At 38.7% G+C, this 27,237-nt stretch overlaps 5 protein-coding genes across 5 annotated transcripts; 3 read left to right on the top strand and 2 right to left on the bottom strand.

Moving 5' to 3' along the window:
• The first annotated feature begins 2,499 nt into the window (after window positions 1-2,499).
• On the top strand, window positions 2,500-5,932 carry LOC146317009 (dispanin subfamily A member 2b-like). Its single transcript, XM_084734156.1, has 2 exons — window positions 2,500-3,766; window positions 5,756-5,932. Exons 1-2 carry the CDS (start codon window positions 3,554-3,556, stop codon window positions 5,930-5,932), a joined length of 390 nt encoding a protein of 129 aa, XP_084590282.1. The 5' UTR covers window positions 2,500-3,553.
• Window positions 5,933-8,006: 2,074 nt separating this feature from the next.
• Window positions 8,007-12,318, bottom strand: LOC146317008 (mannose-binding protein A-like). Its single transcript, XM_084734662.1, has 5 exons — window positions 11,659-12,318; window positions 11,253-11,413; window positions 10,231-10,335; window positions 10,005-10,070; window positions 8,007-8,732 (listed from the first exon to the last, which is right to left on the bottom strand). The coding sequence occupies exons 1-5, from the start codon at window positions 11,805-11,807 to the stop codon at window positions 8,350-8,352; spliced, it is 864 nt and encodes a 287-aa protein (XP_084590788.1). The 5' UTR covers window positions 11,808-12,318; the 3' UTR covers window positions 8,007-8,349.
• Window positions 12,319-12,468: 150 nt separating this feature from the next.
• On the bottom strand, window positions 12,469-17,178 carry LOC146317007 (mannose-binding protein C-like). The gene is made up of 5 exons (XM_084734663.1): window positions 17,002-17,178; window positions 16,681-16,842; window positions 15,914-15,978; window positions 15,090-15,155; window positions 12,469-13,314 (listed from the first exon to the last, which is right to left on the bottom strand). The coding sequence occupies exons 2-5, from the start codon at window positions 16,818-16,820 to the stop codon at window positions 12,932-12,934; spliced, it is 654 nt and encodes a 217-aa protein (XP_084590789.1). The 5' UTR covers window positions 16,821-16,842; window positions 17,002-17,178; the 3' UTR covers window positions 12,469-12,931.
• A 3,351-nt stretch (window positions 17,179-20,529) lies between these two features.
• Window positions 20,530-21,684, top strand: LOC146317006 (dispanin subfamily A member 2b-like). The gene is made up of 2 exons (XM_084733387.1): window positions 20,530-20,795; window positions 21,111-21,684. The coding sequence occupies exons 1-2, from the start codon at window positions 20,589-20,591 to the stop codon at window positions 21,252-21,254; spliced, it is 351 nt and encodes a 116-aa protein (XP_084589513.1). The 5' UTR covers window positions 20,530-20,588; the 3' UTR covers window positions 21,255-21,684.
• A 4,111-nt stretch (window positions 21,685-25,795) lies between these two features.
• Window positions 25,796-27,232, top strand: LOC146317005 (mannose-binding protein C-like). Its single transcript, XM_084734154.1, has 2 exons — window positions 25,796-25,895; window positions 26,850-27,232. The coding sequence occupies exons 1-2, from the start codon at window positions 25,796-25,798 to the stop codon at window positions 27,230-27,232; spliced, it is 483 nt and encodes a 160-aa protein (XP_084590280.1).
• Window positions 27,233-27,237: the final 5 nt, after the last annotated feature.

The raw sequence follows: 27,237 nt of genomic DNA, 5'->3' as shown, positions 1-27,237 counted from the left end.
TTTGAAATGTGGTTGTGAAATTTTGAGAATAAAATTAGGTTGTGGTTGAGTAAACAAAGTCCACAGTTACATTTTCACTGTGTTAGATTACCTTGCTAGAGTGGTTATTTCATTTCACTGTCAGGGGAAGCTTACCTTGCAAGGCAGCTAAAGTCGTCAGATCGGGAGAGTTTTCCATCTTGCCATCTTCAAATTACTCGTTCATCAGTGTCCTAGGAGGGATTACTGGCAGCTACGGGCAAGATTTTAGGTGCGACGACAGCGAGAAGCGTCAATAGAAGTGACTTGTCTCAAAGAAACAGTGCTGGCGCCTGAGGGGGTTAGCGTAGATAAAACACTGAAAACTTTTACAGATGGAAAAGATATTTTCACTCCTCTGCCAACTGGCTTTGGCAAGAGTTTGATCTGACTGGTTGTAGACTTGACAGACTGATGGATCATCCAATCACCTACCCACCATCTGCCCTTTTCCAAACAGTTTCTAAGGATGACTTCCTCTATGGTTCTGTGAGTAACAAACCGTCTGGCGTGTCAGGTTAGTGAAAAACAATAAACATTAAAAAAAAAAAAATCTCAATTCTTTATTAATTTCTGAGGGGAAACCAAAGGTTGAGCTATGAGCTGAAGTGAGAGACAAATCATTTTACTGTATTTACTGTAATAAATCAGAAAATGACTAACTGTTTTTGTATATCTGTTTCATGTTAATTAGAGTCCAAATGAATGCAGAATGTTTGCTGAATGAGTAACTGTTTGTTTATGAGTCATAAGAAATCATAGATAATTTGTAGGAGGCGTAGATGTTTATGACGGTTAAATTGAGCAATATGTTAATGGACTGTGGCAGGCAGTGAGACGGGCAGCCACTAAACTCATAAACCAGAGTGTGTATTTTTATACCTTTTTCAGAATAACGGGCTGAACTTGACACTGACAGACAAATGACCGAGTTATAAACCGCTGATCAATTTAAAGTGGAGGACCCATCATCGATTGTTATTGTCAAGCTCAAGGTCACAGGTCCAACTGATGTAGTGGAAAACTTCTATTTTCTTAGCCCTGCAGACAGTTGTGGTTTAATGCATTTCCTGCATATTTGTATTGTCACTTAAACCTGTTGTGGGACAGTTCTGAGTTTTTCAAATATAATATTTAAATACTTTGAGAACAACAAAATGGACGGGGAAAAGAGAACATGTTTCTGGCAGACAGCTTCACCAGCCTTTTTGCTGCTTTCGGAAAAGTAAGTAATACCTGATTATTGATAACCATGACACCTTTTGTTCAGAAGAACGTCAGCTGGGGTGAAAAAGACTATTCCTCACTTCAAAAGTTTAGATAATAAAATTAATGTCATGGTTGTAGGGTTTTTGGTTTTTGTCTGGCTTGCTTTGTCTTTCTTTTTTCTCTGTCTCCCCTTCCCCCTCCCTTTTCCTTCCAGGGCAGTGTGTGTGGCAGCGGCGGCAATCATTGGCTGGTTCAGCACAATGAGACGCACCTGGCTCTCATCATCTCATTCCCCCTGCTATATAAGCTTGGCCTAATTATCACTCCGGTGCCGGACTATTCAGTTGCAGTTGGTAACGTTGTGCAGCGAGTCTCTAGTTCTCCAGTGGACTTACAGTGTTTTTTCGTGGCTCTAATCTTCAGTGTTTTTTGTGCAGCCTTCAGTGTGCCTCCCGACCGTGTGCGCAGCTCTCGTGCTCCTGAACTGACACCAGCTTTTTGAAGACTTTCACAATCTCAGTCTCTGCATCCAGGGTCTAGGCCTTTGCCCAGAACATAACAATTAAAAAGATATTGACTAGAAAAAAAAAATTTAAAGGAGAAATCTGTAATATATTTACTGCAATAAATCATAGAACAACCACAATATGTCATCAGAGATTAAGGAAACTTGTTAGGTTCAAATACTCGCTCCTCTGACATCAATGATACTGTCTAAGAAATCATTAATAAACTTGCAGAAGGTGTTTGGAGCAAAAGACTCGCTACAACCATAGATCAAATATTAAACTCACTATCTGGATGGCTGTTCTTGTTTTTGCACAAGCAAGTGCTACACATTTCTCCTTTAAGTGATTATAAATAAATAAACAACTTCATGACCACAGATACATGGATGGAGGAGAGAGAAAGAGAAAGAGAGATTATGAGACGTGCTTTTGTCTTTTCAGTCCAGAGATCGGAAGATGGCTCGACTGCCCGCTGCCTCAACATTGCGTCTACCGTCCTGGTTCTCCTCACGTTAATTATTTTCATTGTTACAATAACTGTTGTGAGCATACAGGAACAATCCTACAGATACAGATACAGATACTAGTCATAATCATAAAGACAAAACTGAAAACAGTTTTAGAGTTGTCTGCTGCTGTGATACTTCTCTGCTTCATGCTCATGGCACAGTTACTAACTTTGTATAACTTTTTACTTATATCTTCAAATAAAACAGTTTAACAATCTGTGTTACAAAAAAATCTTTAATAAAACTCATCTGTGTCTCAGCTGTTGTTTGAGGAGAACAGTTTGATTTGTCAAGAAATATAAGTTTCATGTCTGTGTTTCGTAACTCTGAAATGTGCTTGTGAGATCTTTGAGAGGGGAAATATTGTGGTTGCATACACATTTTTCCTCACAATTATAGCGTTACCATGTGCTGTATGTAAGTTTGACTGGGTTTTAATGTGAAGTTTAATAAAACGGCAGCACAACAGATGTAACCGCGACTGAGCTTCTTGCTATGACTGCAGGGGCCTCATGGACAAGATACTTAGATTCGTACTTGAACTCGGTGTTCAGACTTTGTTCATCTCGGACATTGAGTGACCCTGGCCTGTAATAAACTGTTGAACGAATCAGATTAAATTATTACAGATTATTAGTTTCAAATGCAGAAATTGCAGTAGATCATCAGATTTTTGTATGACTTGCTTGACCTGGGCAATGATGATGATGATGATTTGTCTTGCTTGACTTACAGCAGGACTTCCTTGATTCTCATCACTGGAACTTTTGGTTCATGGCTATTCCTGACTAAACCCTCATTTGTACTGCATTATATAAGACCAAATCTCTGATGGTGAGCAGGTGCTGTCAATGTTAATGAATTAAACATATTCACAATATCAAAATGATCTTAAGACTTAAGAGTTTTTCAGCCATTCTGTGTTTTAGGCTCTTTGATGTGGACATATTTAATGTTACACCATCATCTCTAAAAAAGGTGACCTAATTGTAAAAACACATCAGAATCTTTTGCATGTTCATTTTTAAATGTGGCACTCAAGGAGAATGTAAAAGACTGTTTGATGGACAGAATGCACAAACGTTTCATTTTTTAAGAAAACAAAAAGCGTGAACTGTGTGCTAACGGAAGTCAGCACACTTGTGTTGGCACACAGTTCATGTTTGCTTTTGCCTCATTGGCTTTCTGTGGGGAAAAAAAAAACACGTGTTAACCCAAGAAAAAGGAAATCAACACTTAACATTGACACTTGGGTTCTTGCACACCATTCAGCATCCTGCACTCCAAACCACAGTTGAGCCAACAGCGATGAATCCTGTACATCTCTCATCTGAGACCGTTCCATTGCAGGCGAGTTGTGACAGGGTCCCTGGACAGCCTGGAGGACCTACAGTGGTTCAATACACCACTGTGAACATCACCTCTGAGCCCACCAGGGACCACATCGTCTGGTCCATCTTCAACCTTGTCTGGGCAAACCTCTGCTGCCTCGGACTGGCAGCTCTCATCTTCTCTGTCAAGGTGAGTTCATGCGCCACAGATCTAAGTTTCTTTTCTGTTATGCCATTCGTGAGCAAATCTGTTATTGTCTGTTAAGAAAATCAATGTTTTAGCACCATCTTGCAGTCTCAAATATCAATTCTTGAAAAGGCCACACAGGGTTTGTGGGAAAAGATGCAGTCCAATTATCAGGCTTCTGCAGAGGTTTGATGATGAGCTGATCATTTGAATCAGGTGTGCTGGAGCAGGAACCATCTACAACATGCAGAGAGGGGTCCCAGACACCAGTTTCGGCCACTTTCAACAAATTTGCCGTGAAAATGTGCGATGCTCCCGGTAACTCTGACGCATAAGCTGGAGACAGGACGAACTGCGACCCCGATGGCAGAAGGATGAAAGATAAGAAACAGTGTGAAATTGATGCACTGTGTGAAATCAATCGAAATATGACTTCACACAAATCATATATGTGAAGTTAACTTACAAAAACAGATAAACGGCATTCTTACAATGAATAAACAAACATGATTGATTGATATTCTCTGGAGTGAACGCATACAGAAAAAAAAAATAGGATCATAAATACAAACAGATATATATTATAGGGTGGGGAAAAATCTGTAATCATTAAATAATTCCTGCATGATCCAAAATTACATTTATACTGATATGATCCAGCTGGGCAGATAAGAGTGGATAATTTCATATATTGTTTAAAAAAAACTCCTTGAAGATGAAGAATCAGAAGTAGAACAATTATGCAAAATAAAAAAATTAAATATGGGGAAAGAGAGAGAGAAAGCAATCACACCGAGAATCTACAAAAACGGTTGCAGGGAATTATGAGTCTGGGTTCAGGCTCTCAACACTGGTCACAGAATGCAGAAGTGCTGCATGCTTCTATTTGATGCAAGCATTAACCAATTGTGATTTATGCACAGAGCGGGACTTGAGATCTGCAGTGATAATTTCAGCACCTCCTCCATTTTGTCCGCGCTCCACGAGTGAATCTGACACACTGATAATCTGCTATAAATAATAGAAATGATTTTATACGCTATAATAGATCAGTCTCAACTCTTTCCAAACTCTTTTCATTTCTCTCCTCTCTGCTCTGCTGTTTAATGTCTCAATTCCCCTGAATTTTTCCCTCCACATGATGAAATATCAAATATATCTTTCCATGCACTGTATTTGTTAGAAATAGCATTACTGCTGTTTGTGGTTGTGCGTGGGTTTGTGTGTTTGTGCGTTTCTATTCTCTTTATTCACAACAACAATAAACATAACTTAGTAAATCTGAAAAGAATGGGATTCTAGTGTGCAGCACCCTGCTCCTGTCCACCTCGTGTACTGAGGCCTTTGACAGCCACATACAAGCCGACTTATTGTTTTATTTGTAGTTGTTAATAAATGTCTAACCTGCTGCAGGGCACAAGTCCATAACTGTTCATATTGATATTACCAAGTACATAACCAGCTGCTCTGTAAAATGTTTGCTTATTCCTAGGATGTCCATTTCATTTACAGGCATCATCTGCTCATTGGCATTCACAGTCAGAAACTGGACATGAAGCAGAAAAATGTAAAAATTATAAATTGAAGTAGGAAATAGAGAAACAGCAGAAAGTTGTGGTTTGGACGTTTTTTGTCTCCACAGCTTCAACAAATGAGTGAACGTCGTGAACGTGAAGCTTTTAAATAAACAGGTTCACTCCGTGTCAAATACCCCGTCAGCCCTGTGAAGGCAGTAAAAGTTGTAAGACATGATAATATGTTCTTTTGAGCGTAACGCAAATTCATGCTTGATCACAAGAAAAGGTCTGGACTTGTGTTTCTATATGGACAGAAGTGATGACAGCACAAAAGACACTTGATGGATGTTGTTCGCAGGAGGGGTTTATGTTGCAGAGCTTCACTGTCCTCCCACTTCCTGTGAGTCCCTGGTGCAAGTTCCCTTAAATTCAAGCAGGATCACTTTTAAAAACCAATATGCTTTTATGCTCACAGGCCAGAGACCGGAAGATGGTTGGAGATCTGGAAGGTGCCCGACACTATGGCTCCACTGCCTGCTGCCTCAACATCTGGGCCACAGTCCTGGGTTCCATCACTGGCCTCATTTTATTTGCTGTTGTATTTCTACAGTTATATAGTGTGTACATCAGTATTATGTCAACACACAACTAACCCACAAATCCCAAGTTTAATTTGCACTTCTGAAACACTGTTTAAGTTGTCTACTGCTTTGGCTTCATGATACTTCTGTTTCTCTGCTTTGCACTCATGAGACAATTTGCAACCTTTCATATCTTTTTACTGATATCTTTGAGCAAAAGCTATGTGTTTTTATTTGAGCTACAAAAGGAACTAATCCATGATTCTTAACTGCTGTTTGCAAGCAAGTCTGAATGTCCAACTATTCAGATTTCCTGTCTACGAGACTCAGCAGAGTTTTCAGCAACTGAAATAAATAAATACTCGAAACTCTTTGAAAAGTGGTTGTGAAATTTTGAGAATAAAATTAGGTTGTGGTTGAGTAAACAAAGTCCACAGTTACATTTTCACTGTGTTAGATTACCTTGCTAGAGTGGTTATTTCATTTCACTGTCATCAGTGGCTGCAACATAATCATCTTGTATTGTGAAAAAAATGCTCAATGTATTTTTATTTTAGAAAACAGGGCTCACTTTTTGAGATTAAGATACAGAATGTAGTTCAAAGAATTCAAGTTTTTAGGAGTAATTTTAGATCCTTAACTTAAATTTGGTAAACATGTGAAGAAGATATTAAAAACTGATGAACCTTAAGTGTTTTAAATTAATTGGGTACTATATATCCACTCAGGCAGCACTACATGATTTTCTGTCATTTTTCATATTGCATTCCTTATAAAATCATGCACTGATAATAACGGACAAAAAGCCTGTCCAGTGGCATCACTGTCACATATTAGAATATGCATATCAGTTTTGACAGTGTCATCAGTTTTTGTTTACTGTTATTAGTCTTTAAATGTTTCAGCAGTCAAGCTCCAGGGCCTCTTTCCAGACTTATTCAAATACAAGACAGTAACACAGTAACCAGGAGCAGGGTAAGTAGTAAAATACCACATCATAAATCTAAATGTGGAAAATCAGCTTTTTCCATAACAGGCTGTCAACTCTGGAACACATTAGCAACTGAAATCAAACTGATTCAAGTAACAAATGATTTACAATGAAGGTTAAGTGCTGGCAGAAAGCAAACCAGAGCTGTACCCACTCTTCTGTCAAAGTTTTAAGGTGTTAGTATTTGTGTATTGTGTGCATCATGTATTGTGGCATTTTAACTGTAGTGTCGTATATGTGCTGTGGGTTGTGTATTGTGGTGTGTTTTATCTTTTGCTCATTCATAAAAAAGAGAAAGTGCACAGGAGTTCAAAATGTCTTACTTGGCTGAGGAGAATGGAAGAATAATCAGTACACGCTTTGTCCTGATGTGCCCTTCAATTCTGGAGTTTTGGACCTCTGGGATAGTCTTTAAACATTCACAGATAACGGCGTGATGAACCTATATCCAAAATAAGGTCAGACCCACCACATCTACAGCATATAGAATTAGCTTATTGGTATTAATATGAATACACAAGGTCCTAGTATGATACCTAAAACTGGAAAATTCCCTAACAGTGGCTTCCCTGTTTATAGTGTATTGTGGTTTTATGATGTAAAAAAGGAAAAAATAAGAAGCTACGGCGCCTGTGTGTTTTTGTAACGTTTACAAGGTACAGCAATGCTGGTTTGGACTGGTGGCATATATTGTGCGAGGCACGAGTTTCATATTTCTGCAGTAAAATCTACAGGAACAACTAGAACGACTAGACATTACTGTTGAGGTTTTCTTTTCTTTTTTTTTTTTTTTTGGCACTATTTGAACTCTAATTTATACAAAACGTCATTCCAGCTCCAAACACAAATTTCAGAGAAGCGAGAACATGTTTCCCTGATCTCTGATGACATATCATGGTCATTTCATGATTTGTTGCAGCAAATATGCAGATTTTTCCTTTAAATCAAGTGATTTCGAATCAGAAATTGATTCTGAATCAAACGGTGAGATTCCCAAATATTCCTGTCACTGTTGGTGAGGCAACCAAACCAGAATATTCAGTTCAGATATTTTTACTAAAATAAAGAAATGAATGAAAGAATGAATGAGAGCACTTTGCTGCTGTACACTTTATTGTGCTGCTTTATGCTTTAAGAATGCACCTTATATATACTTGTGCTGTACAGTATTTCATTTATTAGTTACTTTAATTCTTTTTCATATAAGAATGTCTGTGCGACAGTAATAATACCATGTTGCTGAAGCAGTTATACTTGAATGAATAATATCAATAAAAACTGTTACATTTCAAAGAAAACATACCTGAGAGCAGTTTTTCCTAAACTGAAGCAGTTTACATGTTTACATCTCCAGCAACTATTGATTAATTAACATAATGTGGGAGTACATAAGGATTTTTTTTCTTGCTGCCGTGTCCTGCTACCCACCTACAGGTTCACAAGGACAAGTGAAAAACTTTCAGTGAAAGCAAGATTTGCAAAGGATTGAAGGCCTTTCTATATCTGACAAATGATGTAAGCATCTGAGGAGCAGTCGGGTGTCACTCTCCAGACTCCGTTTTCTGACAGCATGGTGCAGCCTGTATCCTGGATGGATTTGTCTGGCTGACCGTCTCCCCATCTGGTGAAGGTCAGAGGTCGGTTTTTCATGTCGGTCGCAAAATTCCCCTCTGCTTTATTATTGTTGACGCCGATCCAGGCCGTTTTGTGAACTTCACCAAACACCTGGGTCAGGATGTTGTTCTCCTCCTGGTTCTGGGGCAAAGCCAGCTCTAAGCCTTGTTGAGAGCAGAACTCGACGGCCCTGGAGAAAGAGGCTCTCTCCTTGTTGGACACAAAGTATTTTTCACCAACGCTACGCACAAAGTCATGGTTCATAGCTGAAAAAAGAAAACAACATGCACAGGTAAATATGCTTGTTTACACCTGTTTTCCGTAAATTCTGAACCAGGGATATCACAATACCAGAAATTTAGAAGTTGATACCAATGCTAGTAAATTTCCATGATTCTCAATATCCAATTTGATACCATGGTTCTGAGTTTGTAGGACAAAAGACTGACGGGAAGATTTTTTTTTATACCTGACACACTGTCAGGAGAACAACTTGCCATGTCTGGAAATTAATGTTAATATTTCTGCTGCTGAGCTTTAAATATAAGTGGAAGTCTTCAGCGCAGCAGTGGTTTCAATTTACTGACAAAATGTCATGACATATGACGACTGCAAGCTTTTTGTTATCATGTGGTAGCCTTTGGAGTAAAGCCATTTAAAAAACTAATGGTAATGCGTATTTCAGGACAAGAAGGAGAACAGTTTTGATATGTTGTTAATGTAACATTAACATGAAGTGAAACTCAGTCACCCTCCAGAGGTCTATGTGTGAACTGCTTCACTAAGTTAGTAAGTTGGAAGCATTTCTTCCTTTCCTCTTAATAGTTTGATGGCACCGTTCTCATGCTGGTTACTGTGAACGTATAATTATCAGTTCGCCTCAAACACACTGTCGCCTCCAGAAATGACAACTCTGGTTTTCTTTTTTTCTGCTCTTAAACCCATCTGACGCACTCCCTTTAACTCATTTAACTGCATCTCATCTATATTTTTGTGCACTACAATCTGTATGTTTTGCTACTGTTGCTGTTGATTGCATGTTTTTTATGACTGTATGATCTATGCCGTAGTTGTTATCTGACGTAAGGTGACCTTGAGAGTCATGAAAGGCGCTATTATAAAAAATGTATAATGACTACTATTATTATTATTTAATGGTGCTTTCCAGTATCTTTAAAGTTGCAGTAACATTGTTATGTCACATGTGACACATCTGAATTGCGACACTGTAGGGACAAACTGTATTTGTGAGGCACAGTGGGATCGGGTTATCGCCTTTTGAGATGCAACTTAGTATTACTAGACAAGGTGGACTGGGGCTAGCTGGTTAACATGCTAACTTCAGAAGATATCTCTGCAACAATGTTACACATTGTGTCTTAAATTCTTAATCTGATGTTCAAAAAATATTTTGGACTCTTTGCATGATTGTGAATAACAGAACAACACAGTATATAAATGAATAAAGACACAGTAATGTGTCCACATGCACTCACTTCCTTAAACACCCCCTTGTAGTCCTTGAATAGGATACTTACCCTGGTTTAACTCAGCAATACTGTTCCTCAAGGTTTCAATATTCTGGTTAACAGAACCAAAGGGATCTGGAAGAAGCAGAGCAAGAATTGCATAAAGGAATTTTTACGAACACAAATTTTTAACACACACACACACACACACACACATACATATATATATATATATATATATATATATATATATATATATATATATATATATATATATATATATATATATTAGCACCTTTTCCACACAATACAACTGGTCCAGGAGGTCCAAAAAGTCCAGGTGGTCCAGCAGGTCCTATAAGTCCAGGAGGTCCTCTAGGTCCAGGAGGTCCAGGACGTCCTGTGAAGCAAAAAAGGCAGAGGAAATGTAATGTTTGTTACACATCAAAAAGGTTTATCCTCTGGCAAGCATGAAAGTATCTAGGGATTTGAATGTCAGCCTTCCTACAGCAAGTGACGCAGTTACCAAAATACATTGAACCCATCCTCTATGAAGCATTAAAGGGCTCAGCCACTATGTTGTAAGGGATCTATTTAGATTTTTTGAGGTTTGGATCATGTAATCAGTCATGACCAAAATTCATGCATCAACTGAGTCATGTCCTGAGATTTTCCTCTGAATCTATGCAGCAGATTAGGAGATAAACTTTTAGTTTTTGTGGTGCCCCCTAAAGGTGAAACACAATGCACTTGAACATGTACACCTATTCAGCACTCCTGAACATACGTCTCCATTTTCAGCTTGATGTGTCAATGCCTTTGTGAGTTATTATAATTCTTTTTAATTGAGCTACTTATCTAAAAGTTGATTGGCTCATAAAAATCCAAATGGATTGATGAATCAAAGTCCCTCTGATAACTTTAGATCAGCATTGATCTTAGATGATCCAGACTGATTTTTGTAACGACTGGCCCAACGATCTGAGAGGATTTTGATAAAATTGATGAAGTCATAAAAGTTGAGATCTTTCGAGCAGAACACCAAAAAACAAGAAAATATTCACATTTAAGAAGCTGAAAACATAACTTAAAATATTACTCAAACAGTGATATGTTGTGATGAATTTAATCATCAATTAATAATCAATTAATTGTTGCAGATCTAGATATATGTAGATTTAGCTTTTATAAATAGTTATGAGAGGAGTGCCACTAATGGAATTCAGCTTGACCAGAGTCAGGTCAAAAATATTCTTGGGAGAACGGTGGTTGTGCCGTCATCAACACAAACTTTTTAAGCCAGTAACTATTACAAACCTGGTGCTCCTCGTGGCCCTGCAGGACCTCGTGGCCCAGGAAGACCCATGTCACCTCTGGGACCAGGAGGACCTGGAAGCTGACTGTAGCCAGTAGGAGCCATCAGGCAGAGGGAGCAGAACAGGAGACACAACCTCATCTTCTGAATGCAGATCAGAAATCTGGATGAAACACAGTTAATGATTTTCCTGTTTACAGGCTCATCACAGTTTCCGACCAATTAATCAAAGTGTAGGAAACAAAATCAAAGTTGTGCAGTTGTCATTTCAAATCAAAGGCTAATGTCTGCAGTAGTTTCCACCTCGTCGTAACACTATAAAAAATAATGAAATTATGTTAAAGTTACTCAGAATGTGTCCGTGACATTAATCTAGGAGCAGTTAGTGATAAACAGATGAAAACTCACAGTATAAACGAGGAGTGATCTGGATGTGTTGTTTCTTTGCTGCTTCCAAAGTGTCGAAGAAAATAGTTCAAAGTCAGGTTGTGATCCAGGGGAAATAAAAAGCAGAAGAATTTTTTTATAGCATAAGAAAAGGGAACCAGCGCCTCCATCTGTTATGAGGATTCAGAGCCTTTTTAAACTTTTTTCCTGATCTGTGTCAATTTTTTTTCAGCAGCTGTCACACTTCCTCTTTTATAGCAGCCATTGTTGATGTTTTCATGAATTGAGAAAAAACATTTTTTCTACCCTCATACTGGTTGATTGATGATTGATTAATCAAGAAAATAATCATCACATGAATCGATAAATAATTTGCAGTTAGTTGCAGCCCTAGAAAAGATTATATGCTATTATCTAAAAACCAACATCAGTGCTGGTAGGGATGTTAATGATTAAACATTAACCACTGTTGAGAATGAACTGATTAAAAATGCATAAACAATCATTAATCATCAGTCTAGAAATGGTAGAAATGCACCTCATTTAACATTGTTTTGTATCGTGGAGCCATTTCTTGAGTAAGAAAAGTTAAAATAATAATAATAATAATATATCGCTTATCATTACACTGTTGACAGTTACAATACACAAAGCTAAGATTCAGGATTCAGGACAACTGCTTGTAATTCAGGATTGTCTTAAATTCTTCACAAGACACAAGTCACTTTATGATTTATTGCAGTAAATATATTGCAGATTTTTCCTTTAAATCAAGTGATTTTGAATCAGAAATTATTCTGAATCAAACGGTGAGATTCCCAAAGATTCCTGTCACTTTTGATGAGGCAACCAAACCAAAATATTCAGTTCACATGTTTTCACTAAAACATTCTGCTGTACACTTTATTGTGCTGCTTTATTCTATGCCTTAAGAATACTCTTTATATATACTTGTGCTGTACAGTATTTCATTTATTAGTTACTTTAATTCTTTTTCATATAAGAATGTCTGTGCGACAGTAATAATACCATGTTGCTAAAGCAGTTATACTTAAATGAATAATATCAATAAAAACTGTTACATTTCAAAGAAAACATACCTGAGAGCAGTTTTTCCTAAACTGAAGCAGTTTACATGTTTACATCTCCAGCAACTATTGATTAATTAACATAATGTGGGAGTACATAAGGATTTTTTTTCTTGCTGCCGTGTCCTGCTACCCACCTACAGGTTCACAAGGACAAGTGAAAAACTTTCAGTGAAAGCAAGATTTGCAAAGGATCGAAGGCCTTTCTATATCTGACAAATGATGTAAGCATCTGAGGAGCAGTCGGGTGTCACTCTCCAGACTCCGTTTTCTGACAGCATGGTGCAGCCTGTATCCTGGATGGATTTGTCTGGCTGACCGTCTCCCCATCTGGTGAAGGTCAGAGGTCGGTTTTTCATGTCGGTCGCAAAATTCCCCTCTGCTTTATTATTGTTGATGCTGATCCAAGCTGTTTTGTGAACTTCACCAAACACCTGGGTCAGGATGTTGTTCTCCTCCTGGTTCTGGGGCAAAGCCAGCTCTAAGCCTTGTTGGGAGCAGAACTCGACGGCCCTGGAGAAAGAGGCTCTCTCCTTGTTGGACACAAAGTATTTCTCACCAACTCTCCGCACAAAGTCATAGTTCATAGCTGAAAAAGAAAACAACATGTATGAATAAATAAGCATGTTAACACATTTGTTTTCCATAAACTCTAAACTTGGGATGCACAACGATGAAGTTGATACTAATACCAGTGAATTTCCACAAATATCCATATGCAATTTGATACCGTGGTAAAAACGCAAAACCCAGAATAAAATTCTCTCATTGTTATTTTTCACTGCCACAGAGCTTGTAGGACAAAAAACTGAGGGCCACATATAATACACACACATATAAGTGGAAGTCTTTAGTGCAGCAGTGGTTTCAATTTACTGACAGAACACTAACGCTGTGGCTGCAGCTGCACATGTCACTATCTTACATGCTGATATTGTTCCACCTTGTTTTCTTCTTCCTTTGGCATTTAACAGCAGACTGAAGCCCCTGTGGATGTAAAAGCTGTGTCTGTCACATCAGGAAGGATTACATCTCCAGTCCCTTCCATACCTTCGGTACAGTAAAAGACGAGAACCATCACATTTTTAAAATGTTGGCATCAACTTGGTACTGAAGCATCGTTTCTCATGACGTCCCTGTTCTACACTGTCTCAGTATTGTCATTTAATATTTGACTCTTACCTCCTCACTGAGCTGAAATACAAGCCTGTGTACATTTAACTATACTTGAGCCACATTTTACTAAATTTAAAGGAGCGATGTGTCAGATATGGACTCTGGAAGGTGACTCCAAACAATTTAGGGGACAGCATATCACCAGTGTAACTGCTAACTGCTGCTCACTATCTAGCTGTTCAGTAATTATCTTCGGTTGTAGCTACTAAATTAGCTGCCATCATCTCATTTAGCTGTGTAGCTAGTGGCCCTTACATGACTCAGATATGGCCTCTGAGATCGATGGGGACCAGCAACAAAGGTAGCGAGGTGATTGATCGCATCTCAGTCCAGGAAAAGGTCAAACATATATGAACATAGGGCTCCCTTGTGGCTGAGCTGGTAGAGCGCGTGGCCCATATACTGAGGCTGTGAGTCCTCTGCAGCGGCCGCCAGCTCAACTCCCACCTGTGTCATCCCCTGTTACTCAGCCTTCTTTCCTGTCAAATCTTCAGCTGTCACTATCAAATAAAGGCAAAAATGACCCCCCAAAAATAATCTTCAAACATGTCTGGACATGTCCAGTGAAGCTGCCAGATGGAGCCTCCTTGTTTGAGGGTGCGTTCAGGTCATAGTGGTGTTCAACACAGAGACATGTAAGCAGACGTGCTCATTTTCTCATGATTTTGAGGCCTAATGTTATATACTTAGCGATTTTTTTTAATCTTTCAGATTTGGCTGGGTGGTTAATAACATGTTTCTGTGGCGTGACAAACTCAGAACACACAATTATTCTTACTTTACAGTCTCTTTAAAGTTGCAGTAACATTGTTATACAGAAATGATGCAGTGCAAACAACATTGTAGGGACGTACTGTGCTTGTAGGATGCAGTGTGATTGGGCTGTCGCCTCTTGAGGTACATAGTAGTATTACTAAACAGGGAGGACCGCGGCTAACTGGTTAGCATGCTAACTTCTGTAAATATCAGTGCAACCTAATACACAAGTGTCTTTGACATAATGTCGTAAGTGTTGCTTCTTCACATTCTGTTGATCATGTTAGTTCATATTTTTAAATGTTTTAAACTAACATTTTGGCCATAGTCTTAAATCTGGTGCTCAAGAAAAATATTTACGACTTTTTGCATGTTTGCGAATAACAGAACAATGCATTAAAAATGAATAAAGACACAATCGTGTGTACTCACCCCGTTTTATCTTAGCAATGCTGTTCTTCAAGGTTTCAATAGTCTGGTTAACAGAATGAAAGACATCTGGAAGAAGCAGAGCAAGAAAGCCTTTAAAAAATTTCTTGGCAAACTTGGCACAAATGTCAACTTGAACTCAAGGATGAACTGATTAGATTTTGGTGGCCAAAGGTCAAGGTCACTCTGACCTCACTAAACTCATTTTTTGCCACAACTCCATAATTTCTAACTCAATTTCACAAAGATATCTGATAAAAAATATAATGATGAAGTGATGACAATTTATATAATGTTTAACTCTATCAGTCCTCTGTGCTCCTCTGTAAAAATAGTCTGGACAACACATGTGGAGGTCATGTCACTGCTCGCAGAACTTTACAAACCTCAGCTGGTTGCATCTGATAGTTGTGGTGACATTGCAGTAGGTGCTTCACCATCAGTTGCCTGATGGGGATCTGCACTCTACTGAGTGACCTCTTCTACTTACCTTTTCTTCATGGTGTTTCACAGAGATATTAATTCACCTCTCTGGTTATTTGAGATATTTTGTGCTTCAGTGATATGGTAATAACCAATTTCTTATTATGACCAAGACATATCATACTTATGATTACAGTACAAAGTACAGTGTGTCCACAGTTTGTGTGTGTCAGCCCTGTTCTGTAACAACTAGTGTAAAATTTCCTCGCACAGGAAGGAACAACTCCCAATAATGAAAACATAGAAAACTTCTTTCTGCATGCCAAACTGTAAGAAATTATATATTTCAATCACTCGACTGAGCAAAATAATCCTGCAAAGTATATTCTCTAAAAAATAATCACCTTCACATGTTATAAATGGTCCAGGAGGTCCAGGAGGTCCAAAACGTCCTGCTGGTCCTGTGAAGGAAAAGTGGCAGAAGAAAAGTAATTTTTGTTACAGGTTAAAAGAGTTTATCCTCTGTCAAGCATGAACGTATTCAGAGTCAGTAGTATGTCGTATTTAGAGTCAGTCTTGCAAGTGACCAAAATACATTGGACCCATTGTATATATATTTGTCTCAGGATTGGTGTAGATTAGGAAAGGGAAATTAGAGCTGAAAACAGTACATGTGTAAACCGAAAATTAACGGCTTCATCATTTGACAATATGTATTCTGCACATCTGTATTTGGAGACTAGATTGGTTGGTTTATTATTTTATTTATTAAAAGAACAGCCTCTTTCAAATCTTTGTAATGATTAGTTGATTTTGACTGGTTAATTGCTTTATAGATTGCACAATTCAGTGGATGTGCTGAAAATGTCGAAAAAATGTAGTACTTACAGAGGATTTATTTAGATGTTTTGACCCCAAATTGTCTGTGCGTGTCACTCACTGCTTTTAGCTGTTTGTGTTGGGTGGTTGCACTTCTAAATTTTGTCAATCAAGCTTCTTTTCCCTTTGAGTTTAGAAGCACGTATCGAAAGCTGCTTTGGACAAAAGCATCTGTTAAAAAATGAAATGTAATGGAATTCAGCTTGACCAGAGTCAGGTCAAAAATATTCTTGGGAGAACGGGGATTGTGCCGTCATCAACACAAACTTTTTAAGCCAGTAACTATTACAAACCGAATGGTCCTCGTGGCCCTGCAGGACCTCGTGGCCCAGGAAGACCCATGTCACCTCTGGGACCAGGAGGACCTGGAAGCTGACTGTAGCCAGTAGGAGCCATCAGGCAGAGGGAGCAGAACAGGAGACACAACCTCATCTTCTGAATGCAGATCAGAAATCTGGATGAAACACAGTTAATGATTTTCCTGTTCACAGGCTCAACCTCAGTTGAACCCACAGTTTCCGACTGATTAATCCAAAGTGTAGGAAACAAAATCAAAGTTGTGCAGTTGTCATTTCAAATCAAAGGCTAATGTGATAAGCAGATGAAAACTCACAGTATAAACGAGGAGTGATCTGGATGTGCTGTTTCTTTGCTGCTTCCAAAGTGTCGAAGAAAATAGTTCAAAGTCAGGTTGTGATCCAGGGGAAATAAAAAGCAGAAGAATTTTTTTTACAGGATAAGAAAAGGGAACCAGCGCCTCCATCTGTTATGAGGATTCAGAGCTTAGTGACAACAGATTTCTTTTAAAAATGCATTTCTATTCAGACACATGCAATTAGATTCTTCCTTTGTATTTTTTAACCTTTTTTCTAGATCTGTGCCAATTTTTTTGTTGGCAGCTGTCACATTTCCTCTTTTATAGCAGCCATAGTTGATGTTTCCAAGAATTGAGAAAATATACAACTTTTTCTATACTAATTCCAATACTTGAACTTTATGTATACCGAGTACCAATCTGATAGATGTATACAACTAACTAGAATAAGCCACACACATGCAAGTCACAAGCAAGTCTCGAGTCTTTACCTTTAAGGGACAGTTCATCAATCAATCAAAAATACACATTTTCTCTGGCCTGTAGTGTTTATTTATTTATTATTTATTTATTCACTTAGATTGTTTTGGTGTGAGTTGGAGATATCAGCTGTAGAGATGTCTGTTGTTTCTCTGATATAATGGAACAAAATGATACTCAGCTTGTGGAGCTCAAAGCACCTAAAAAATACATTTGAAAAATTCAAAACCAGCATCTCCTTCCAAAAATCATGACCCATTTACTCAAAATAATCCACAGATCTTGTTGTGAGCAACTTCGTGTTATCTTCCTATGAAATAATCTATTAGAACTACTTTATTTCTGCAGTAGAATCTACTTTCTTAAGTTTAAATAAGCATTAATGGGCGATTCCATGTTTAAAAATGTACAAAGTGTGCCTGCGTGGAATTCTGCATATGTGCAATACAGCGAGGCAAAATACACAGAAAGGTTAGCTGGTAAAATGTCAAGACAAGCTTACAGTTTTCATGTGTGTGAAGGTGCACTGTCACCTGTTACAGCTTACAGTATTTGTACCTGTGCAGGTGCCCCATCACTTCTTATAGCCTACTGTCATATATATATCGCAGAATGTCTGTGTGAGGAGCCAAACCTTTCTCCAGCACTGAGCACTGTCGAGAGAGGTCTGGCTATGTGGGACTATGTAATGACCTTCTCCTATTCTCCTGTTTTGGCATTAAAGTGTCCTGTAAGTGTGTCTTTGTGATTCTGATGAAGATACAGACAGCGTGGAAACATTAATCCTCCAATAAAAGTCTTTTTGCCTGTTCAATCCATGCACTAAAGTGGTTCTTTGAGTTTAAGAGTCAAAGTTTCTCCCCTGCCATTACTTTATATTACATATGACTGTGATGGGCAGGGCACAGTTTCATAATCCTGCATAGACGCCCGGAGCTCAGTCATTTTGCTGCTGCATACTGTGCTTGTGTGAAACAGCCGACGAATGAAAGACAATGGGCAAAGCAGATTAAAATATCACTTTCAGTGTGTTAACTTACTTATCCTTGTTGAACAGTCATGGCATTTTATTCACAAGGATTTTATTGCACCTGCTTACTGTAATAAGTGTAGTTGTTGTCAATTCAAGTAATCTAAATACTGGGTTTTGGTACCCATCCTTAAAACAAGGTGCCATTTAGTCCAATTACATTTGAGAGCGGGAAGACATTTGTGTATTGGACTCTCACCAAAACTATTTAGATTGATAAATAGCTCTACAGGTAAGAGGAAAAATGCTCAGCTGGTGGGGTGCGCACCTTATGTGCGGTTTGATTCTGGCCTGCAGCCCTGCATGTTTTTCCCCTGTCTACCCCCATTTCCTATCTGTCTAAAGCTGAACCACCCCCATCCTGCCCAAAAAAATTCAACAAGAAGAGGAAATGAAAATGAACAGCATGCAGAAAATCTGGGATAAATGAACACATTTTGTTCCACATTTGTTCAACAATGACAAAACTGGTTTATAAAGATATGAATTCCTAAAACTGTCACCCAGAAATGTCCTGAAACATGTTTGTTTCTTTTAAAATATTAACAAAATGGTCACTGAGAATATGTGTACCAGCATATTTAACCTCAGGAGTTGTAAAGTCTATTTATGAAAAGATGTTGGTGTCACTTATTTATGCTCTCTTATGATACAGCATCAGTTCAGATGATTTAAAATTAAGATAAAAAATAAAGCTCTGCATGTGTTTCTAGTACTACACAAAGTTAAACAATAACACAAACTAACTAACAAACACAAACACAAACACAATCTCTTACCAATCCTGAGAGAAATAAAAGTCTGTTTCTGTCCAGAGACAGCGGCTTCAGTGTCCTGATGGAAAACGCTGCCTGACGATAACATAAATACATTTTGCTGCAGCCTGCGTCTACTGCAGCCCACAGCAGTCCATTAGTTAGCCTCTGTTTTGGGAATCTTTAAGGGATAGTTCAGCCAAAAATGAAAATCCAGTCATTATCTACTTGTCCTCATGCAGACTGAAGGTCAGGTTTAGTTTTTTAGTCCACAAAACACTGCTGGAGTTTCACAGGAAAACAGTGTTGCACAATCTCCCAAACAAAGGAAGTGAATGGTGGTCTAAAAAAACAACAGAATAAAAACATAAAATGCTGCGATCCATACTGCTCACCTGGTGTAATCCAAGTTTCCTAAAGCCCCAACATGCCATTTTGACTAAAAAAAAACGCCATGTTTTTAGCCTGAATCTTCATTCAGATCCTTAGCCTGGAGCCAAAAAAATGGTCTAAACAGCAAAATGGCTGCAACATGATAAGGGCAAATTGAGGGGGAGAACTCATGTTTCTCTCTTTTACCAAACTAAGACGAGCTTCATTGTTCTCGTGAGACCCTCATAAAACACACTTCATTCAAACTCAACAGAAAGTCCCACCAAAACTCTCTTTGTTAGTCTGTCCTCTCTTCCAACAATCACCAACTCTGGTTTGGTTGAACTAAATCCTTAATTCACTGTGTGAAAAGAGCGCAAAGTGTCTGGCTCTGCAGACTGTTTACCTCTCACTCCTCACCCAGCTCAGCGCACTAACGGTCCGGCTGAGTGGGTACGTACTGTACCGCTGGATAAGAGTGTGTCGTGGCGTGGCTGTGGCTGTCACACTGCAGAACATTACATCACCAAAATGAAATAACAAATAACCAGTGATGGATTCAGCCCATCATTAATAGGCGATATGTTTGCCCAGTTGCCCAACCCTGCTATACCTACTATATAATATTTAATATAAACTTAAAACATAATGTGAAGTTAGATCAAATGGCAGAACACAACATACAACAGATGCAATCTTACATGACCTTCTTGCAGAGCTTTGTCTGTTTGTATTAGTCAAGAAGGGGCATAACAATGTTACCTTACAAGCTTCTGTTTTGTAAACCACTGGGAAGTACTGATGTTAAACCAACAGCCAACACAAGTGTGGTCCGTTTGCTTTTGCCTCATTGCCTTCCTGTGGAAAAACCGGGTCTGTGCCAACCCCCCAAAAAACTTTAAAAGGAAATCGACACTGACAGTGACAGTTGAGTTCTTGCGCAGCTTTTCACAGTTGAGCCGACAGCGATGAATCCTGTAGGTAGTGAGGTGGTTCAGATTCAGGGGAAGCAGGACGGGGTCCCCGGACAGCCTGGAGGACCTTCGGTGGTTCAGTACACCACCGTGACCGTCACCACCGAGCCCCCCAAGGACCACATCATCTGGTCCCTCTGCTGCTTTGTCTACGCAAACCCCTTCTGCCTCGGACTGGCGGCTCTCATCCACTCTGTCAAGGTGAGTTTATGTGCAACAGTTCTGAAATTACAACTTTTTTGCAGAACGCTTGCATGAATTAAGTCGAGGTCAGTTTGGAGACATTTTAGATATTATTAGACTGAAAAAAATAATATCTAACTAATGAAACACAAACAAACAGTTATGAAGAAAGAAAAAATGTCAATAAATGAGATAAAAGAACATTCTTGAAGATGAAGAGTCAGAGCTAGAACAATTAGCATTGATTATGAGATTGAATTATGAGATGGAAGTTCACGTTTCCTTGACGTCAAGCATGATCACTCAACAGTCAATATGCTTTGGTCCTTCCAGGCCAGAGACCGGAGGATGGTTGGAGATGTGGAGGGTGCCCGACAATATGGCTCCACCGCCCGCCTCCTCAACATCGTGTCCACAGTCCTGGGTTGCATCATATGGTTCATCTGCGCGATTGTAGTCATTGTCTCGGCCTCGTAAAGACATTTGAACATCAATACATACAGCACATACGGATAAAATTTTGGCACTAAATAGTTGTCTGCTGCTGTGGTTTGGTGATACTTGGGTTTCTCTGCTTTATGCTCAACTTTTTACTGATATCCTCAAGCAAAAAAATATGTTTTTACTGGTGTTACGAAAGTCTTAAATGGAACTCATCTATATTCCCTTAATGACCAAGTTGTCATTTGTCAAGTGGTAGGGAATTAATGCCGGACTTTGTTATTAAATTGAGATTTAATAGATGTCTGGAAGGTGCCTGACACTATGGCTCCACTGCCTGCTGCCTCAACATCTGGGCCACTGTCCTGGCTCCCATCATGTGCTTCATCTTCCTGATTATAATCATTGTAATGGCTCTATGAGAAATTTCAGCCATCAGTGATCATATTTGTGTTTCTCTGCTTTATGCTCTATACTTCTTTAATGTCTAATTTGTCTTTTGTCAAATGGTTGGACATTTATGCCAGACCTTGTGATTAAATTGGGATTTCCTGTTGTAACAGCCTGCGTCTTTGCAATTATTATTTTTTAAAAGAAAACAGTGTCATTTGTCAATAAAAATGCCTGCTTCATAAGTCTTTTTAACCTTCAAAATCTAACAAACACATTCCAGATTGTAGTTGTGTAAACACTGGCACGCTTTTCTTAATTTCCCCAAACAATGTTTTTTTTTGACATTTTTTTTGTTTATCTGTAACTGCTTGTGATTTCAAGCTGCAGAACTAAAGTGGAAACAGGATGACAATGTTGCTATTCTGACTCTATACAGGTAGTTATTGACAAAGCCTTTTCCAGTGTCATAGGCAAAAGACAAAAAAAAGTATCTGTATGAAAGAAAGAGTGATGGATTAATCAACATGCTATGTGTGTAACAACAGCAGGATATTGCAGGTATAACTCACTGCTGTATGCAATTCAGGGAGGTCACAAGTTTGCCTCCACCCACATTAAGCAACTCCTTTCATGCTCACTTCCCTTTTCCCCCCTGTTTTCTGGATATTGAGTCCAGTTCCCCAAATCTAATGCACATGCTATACTCTGTATCAGCCAATACATAAAGTTCAAGTATTGGAATCAGTATTCGGACAGAAAAAATGTTGTTTTTTTTCTCAGTTCATGGAAACATCAACTATGGCTGCTATAGAAGAGGAAATGTGACAGCTGCCAACAAAAAAAATGGCACAGATAAAAAAAAAGATTTAAAAAAAGATGAGAAGGAAGAATCTAATTGCATGTTTCTGAATGGAAATGCATTTTCAAAAAAAAAAAATCTATTGTCACTAAGCTCTGTATCCTCATAACAGATGGAGGCGCTGGTTCCCTTTTCTTATCCTATAAAAAATTCTTCTGCTTTTTATTTCCCCTGGATCACAACCTGACTTTGAACTATTTTCTTCGACACTTTGGAAGCAGCAAAGAAACAACACATCCAGATCACTCCTCGTTTATACTGTGAGTTTTCATCTGTTTATCACTAACTGCTCCTAGATTAATGTCACGGACACATTCTGAGTAACTTTACCACAATTTCATTATTTTTTATAGTGTTACAACGAGGTGGAAACTACTGGAGACATTAGCCTTTGATTTGAAATGACAACTGCACAACTTTGATTTTGTTTCCTACACTTTGGATTAATTGGTCGGAAACTGTGATGAGGTTGAGCCTGTAAACAGGAAAATTATTAACTGTGTTTCATCCAGATTTCTGATCTGCATTCAGAAGATGAGGTTGTGTCTCCTGTTCTGCTCCCTCTGCCTGATGGCTCCTACTGGCTACAGTCAGCTTCCAGGTCCTCCTGGTCCCAAAGGTTACACAGGATTTCCTGGGCTAGGAGGTCCTGTAGGGCCACGAGGACCAACAGGTTTGTAATAGTTACTTAAAACGTTTGTGTTGATGACGGCACAATCCCCGTTCTCCCAAGAATATTTTTGACCTGACTCTGGTCAAGCTGAATTCCATTACATTTCATTTTTTAACAGATGCTTTTGTCCAAAGCAACTTTCGATACGTGCTTCTAAACTCAAAGGGAAAAGAAGCTTGATTGACAAAATTTGGAAATGCAACCACCCAACACAAACAGCTAAAAGCAGTGACATGCACAGACAATTGGGGGGGTGGGGTGGGTGTAGTACTCAAGCAAGTCAAGTGCACTCCTCTCATAACTATTTATAACAGCTAAATCTAAATATAATTAGATCTGCATGTTTCTTTACTCTGTTATGACAGTCAACTGAATATTTGTGGGCTGTGATCAAATCAAAACATTTGAGGATGTCTTCTTAGACTTTTAAAAACACTGATTGACATTTTTCATCATTTTCTAACATTTTACAGACCAAACAATAATTAATTAATCGAGAAAAAAAATCGCCAGATAAATCAACAATGAAAATAATTGCTAGCTGCAACGCAACATATAATAAACTTTGATTATTTATATAATAACTTAGTTACTTACCTATTTAAAAGCACTGCTCAGGATAATGTTTTTGTTCGCATTCTTCCTCTTTCTGAATTCTGATTTTCTAGATTTTTGCAGCAAAAACATACAACAAAGATGCACCAAGACTGGCAAGTAGGTTGTAAATTCCACTGGAAAAAAAAAATGATCTCAGGATTGCCTCATAAAAACAAAGCTATTATCTTGAGATCAGCTTGGCGTCGACTCAAAGACTTTTGCCATTTTAATTGTTCAAGTAATCTGCATCTTTGTTCAGTTGGTCTTCTGTTTGAAAAATCTGTTATGACTTCATCAATTTTATCAAAATACTCTCAGATCGTTGGGCCAGTCGTCCCAAAAATCAGTCTGGATCATCTAAGATCAATGCTGATCTAAAGTTATCAGAGGGATTTTGATTCATCAATCCATTTGGATTTTATGAGCCAATCAACTTTTAGATAAGTAGCTCAATTAAAAAGAATTATAATAACTCACAAAGGCATTGACACATCAAGCAGAAAATCGAGACGTATGTTCAGGAGTGCTGAATAGGTGTACATGTTCAAGCGCATTGTTTTTCACCTTTAGGGGGCGCCACCAAAACTAAAAGTTTATATCTCCTAATCTGCTGCATAGATTCAGAGGAAAATCTCAGGACATGACTCAGTTGATGCATGAATTTTGGTCATGACTGATTAGGGTGCTTGAGTCTAAAAATCTAAATATCTAGACATTTCACAATCCAAACTTCAAAAAATCTAAATATATCCCCTGTATATCCTACAGAGCTGACATTTTTTCAGCACATCCACAGTCCCATCCAGTTTATAAAATCTTGTAAACCTTTAAACCTTTTCGACTTGTAACAAAAATGATTTTTCTTCTGCTACTTTTGCTTCATAGGAGTTCGAGGACCTGCTGGAGCTACTGGACTTCCTGGAACATCTGGAAAGTGTGAAGGTAATTATTTTTTAGAGAATATACTTTGCAGGATTATTTTGCTCAGTCGAGTGATTGCAATATGTAATTTCTTACAGTTTGGCATGCAGAAAGAAGTTTTCTGTTTTCATTATCTGGAGTTGTTCCTTCCTGTGCGAGGAAATTTTACACTAGTTGTTAAAGAACAGGGCTGACACACACAAACTGTGGACACACTGTACTTTAGCTTAAAGTATTAAGTCATCAAAAAGTAATCATTCTTGCTCTGCTTCTTCCAGACGTCTTTGAGCCTGTTACCCAGAATATTGAAACCTTGAAGAACCATTTTGCTAAGTTAAACTGGGGTAAGTATCCTATTCAAGAACTACAAGGGGGTGTTTAAGGAAGTGAGTGCACATGGACACATGATTGTGTCTTTTTTCATGTATATACTGCATAGTTCTGTTATTCGCAAACATGCAAAAAGTCATAAATATTTTTCTTGAGCATCAGATTTAAGACACAATGTGTAAGGTATGGATAAAATGTTAGTTTAAAACATTTAAAAATATGAACTAACATGATCAACAGAATGTGAAGAAGCAACACTTATGACATGTCAAAGACACTTGTGTATTAGGTTGCACTGATATTTACAGAAGTTAGCATGCTAACCAGTTAGCCGCGGTCCTCCCTGTTTAGTAATACTAATATGTACCTCAAGAGGCGACAGCCCAATCACACTGCATCCTACAAGCACAGTACGTCCCTACAATGTTGTTTGCACTGCATCATTTCTGTATAATAATGTTACTACAACTTTAAAGAGACTGTAAAGCAAGAATAATTGTGTGTTCTGAGTTTGTCACGCCACAGAAACATGTTATTAACCACCCAGCCAAATTTGAAAGATTAAGAAAATCGCTAAGTATATAAAATTAGGCCTCAAAATCATGAGAAAATGAGCACGTCTGCTTACATGTCTCTGTGTTAAACACCACTATGACCTGAACGCACCCTCAAACAAGGAGGCTCCATCTGGCAGCTTCACTGGACATGTCCAGATATGTTTGAAGATTATTTTTGGGGGTCATTTTTGCCTTTATTTGATAGTGACAGCTGAAGATATGACAGGAAAGAAGGCTGAGTAACGGGATGACACAGGTGGGAGTTGAGCTGGCAGCCGCTGCAGAGGACTCACAGCCTCAGTATATGGGCCACGCGCTCTACCAGCTCAGCTACAAGGGAGCCCTATGTTCATATATGTTTGACCTTTTCCTGGTCTGAGCTGCGATCAATCACCTCGCTACCTTTGTTGCTGGTCCCCATCGATCTCAAAGGCCATATCTGAGTCATCTAAGGGCCACTAGCTACACAGCTAAATGAGATGATGGCAGCTAATTTAGTAGCTACAACCGAAGATAATTACTGAGCAGCTAGATAGTGAGCAGCAGTTAGCAGTTACACTGGTGATATGCTGTCCCCTAATTGTTTGGAGTCACCTTCCAGAGTCCATATCTGACACATCGCTCCTTTAAATTGAGTAAAATGTGGCTTAAGTATGGTTAAATGTACACAGGCTTGTATTTCAGCTCAGTGAGGAGGTAAGAGTCAAATATTAAATGACAATACTGAGACAGTGTAGAACAGGGACGTCATGAGAAACGATGCTTCAGTACCAAATCGATGCCAAAATTTTAAAAACGTGACGGTTCTCGTCTTTTTTATGGTACCGAAGGTATGGAAGGGACTGGAGATGTAATCCTTCCTGATGTGACAGACACAGCTTTTACATCCACAGGGGCTTCAGTCTGCTGTTAAATGCCAAAGGAAGAAGAAAACAAGGTGGAACGATATCAGCATGTAAGATAGTGACATGTGCAGCTGCAGCCACAGCGTTAGTGTTCTGTCAGTAAATTGAAACCACTGCTGCACTAAAGACTTCCACTTATATGTGTGTGTATTATATGTGGCCCTCAGTTTTTTGTCCTACAAGCTCAGAAGAGTTTTGTGGCAGTGAAAAATAACGATGAAAGAATTTTATTCTGGGTTTTGCATTTTTACCACGGTATCAAATTGCATATGGATATTTGTGGAAATTCACTGGTATTAGTATCAACTTCATCGTCGTGCATCCCAAGTTTAGAGTTTATGGAAAACAAATGTGTTAACATGCTTATTTACTCATACATGTTGTTTTCTTTTTCAGCTATAAACTATGACTTTGTGCGAAGCATTGGTGAGAAATACTTTGTGTCCAACAAGGAGAGAGCCTCTTTCTCCAGGGCCGTCGAGTTCTGCTCCCAACAAGGCTTAGAGCTGGCTTTGCCCCAGAACCAGGAGGAGAACAACATCCTGACCCAGGTGTTTGGTGAAGTTCACAAAATGGCCTGGATCGGCATCAACAATAATAAAGCAGAGGGGAATTTTGCGACCGACATGAAAAACCGACCTCTGACCTTCACCAGATGGGGAGACGGTCAGCCAGACAAATCCATCCAGGATACAGGCTGCACCATGCTGTCAGAAAACGGAGTCTGGAGAGTGACACCCGACTGCTCCTCAGATGCTTACATCATTTGTCAGATATAGAAAGG

Source organism: Lutjanus erythropterus, chromosome 13 (assembly GCF_056507025.1).
Source record: "Lutjanus erythropterus isolate fLutEry1 chromosome 13, fLutEry1.hap2, whole genome shotgun sequence".
NCBI classification, from domain to species: domain Eukaryota; kingdom Metazoa; phylum Chordata; class Actinopteri; order Lutjaniformes; family Lutjanidae; genus Lutjanus; species Lutjanus erythropterus.
Note: the sequence above shows the minus strand (reverse complement) of the source record. Positions and strands in the feature narration are given on the sequence as shown.

What these genes read in the sequence shown, in the direction of transcription:
- LOC146317009 (XM_084734156.1), top strand. Translation starts at nt 3,554, where the DNA reads ATGAATCCTGTACATCTCTCATCTGAGACCGTTCCATTGCAGGCGAGT. An exon ending in CTCTCATCTTCTCTGTCAAG is followed by an intron (nt 3,767 to 5,755) that starts GTGAGTTCATGC and finishes TTATGCTCACAG; the next exon opens with GCCAGAGACCGGAAGATGGT.
- LOC146317008 (XM_084734662.1), bottom strand. Translation starts at nt 11,807, where the DNA reads ATGGAGGCGCTGGTTCCCTTTTCTTATGCTATAAAAAAATTCTTCTGC. An exon ending in GATCACTCCTCGTTTATACT is followed by an intron (nt 11,414 to 11,658) that starts GTGAGTTTTCAT and finishes TGTTTCATCCAG; the next exon opens with ATTTCTGATCTGCATTCAGA. An exon ending in AGGGCCACGAGGAGCACCAG is followed by an intron (nt 10,336 to 11,252) that starts GTTTGTAATAGT and finishes TTTGCTTCACAG; the next exon opens with GACGTCCTGGACCTCCTGGA.
- LOC146317007 (XM_084734663.1), bottom strand. Translation starts at nt 16,820, where the DNA reads ATGAGGTTGTGTCTCCTGTTCTGCTCCCTCTGCCTGATGGCTCCTACT. An exon ending in GGGCCACGAGGACCATTCGG is followed by an intron (nt 15,979 to 16,680) that starts TTTGTAATAGTT and finishes CTGCCACTTTTC; the next exon opens with CTTCACAGGACCAGCAGGAC. An exon ending in CATTGCTAAGATAAAACGGG is followed by an intron (nt 13,315 to 15,089) that starts GTGAGTACACAC and finishes TTTCTTTTTCAG; the next exon opens with CTATGAACTATGACTTTGTG.
- LOC146317006 (XM_084733387.1), top strand. Translation starts at nt 20,589, where the DNA reads ATGAATCCTGTAGGTAGTGAGGTGGTTCAGATTCAGGGGAAGCAGGAC. An exon ending in CTCTCATCCACTCTGTCAAG is followed by an intron (nt 20,796 to 21,110) that starts GTGAGTTTATGT and finishes TGGTCCTTCCAG; the next exon opens with GCCAGAGACCGGAGGATGGT.
- LOC146317005 (XM_084734154.1), top strand. Translation starts at nt 25,796, where the DNA reads ATGACACAGGTGGGAGTTGAGCTGGCAGCCGCTGCAGAGGACTCACAG. An exon ending in CAGCTACAAGGGAGCCCTAT is followed by an intron (nt 25,896 to 26,849) that starts GTTCATATATGT and finishes TTTCTTTTTCAG; the next exon opens with CTATAAACTATGACTTTGTG.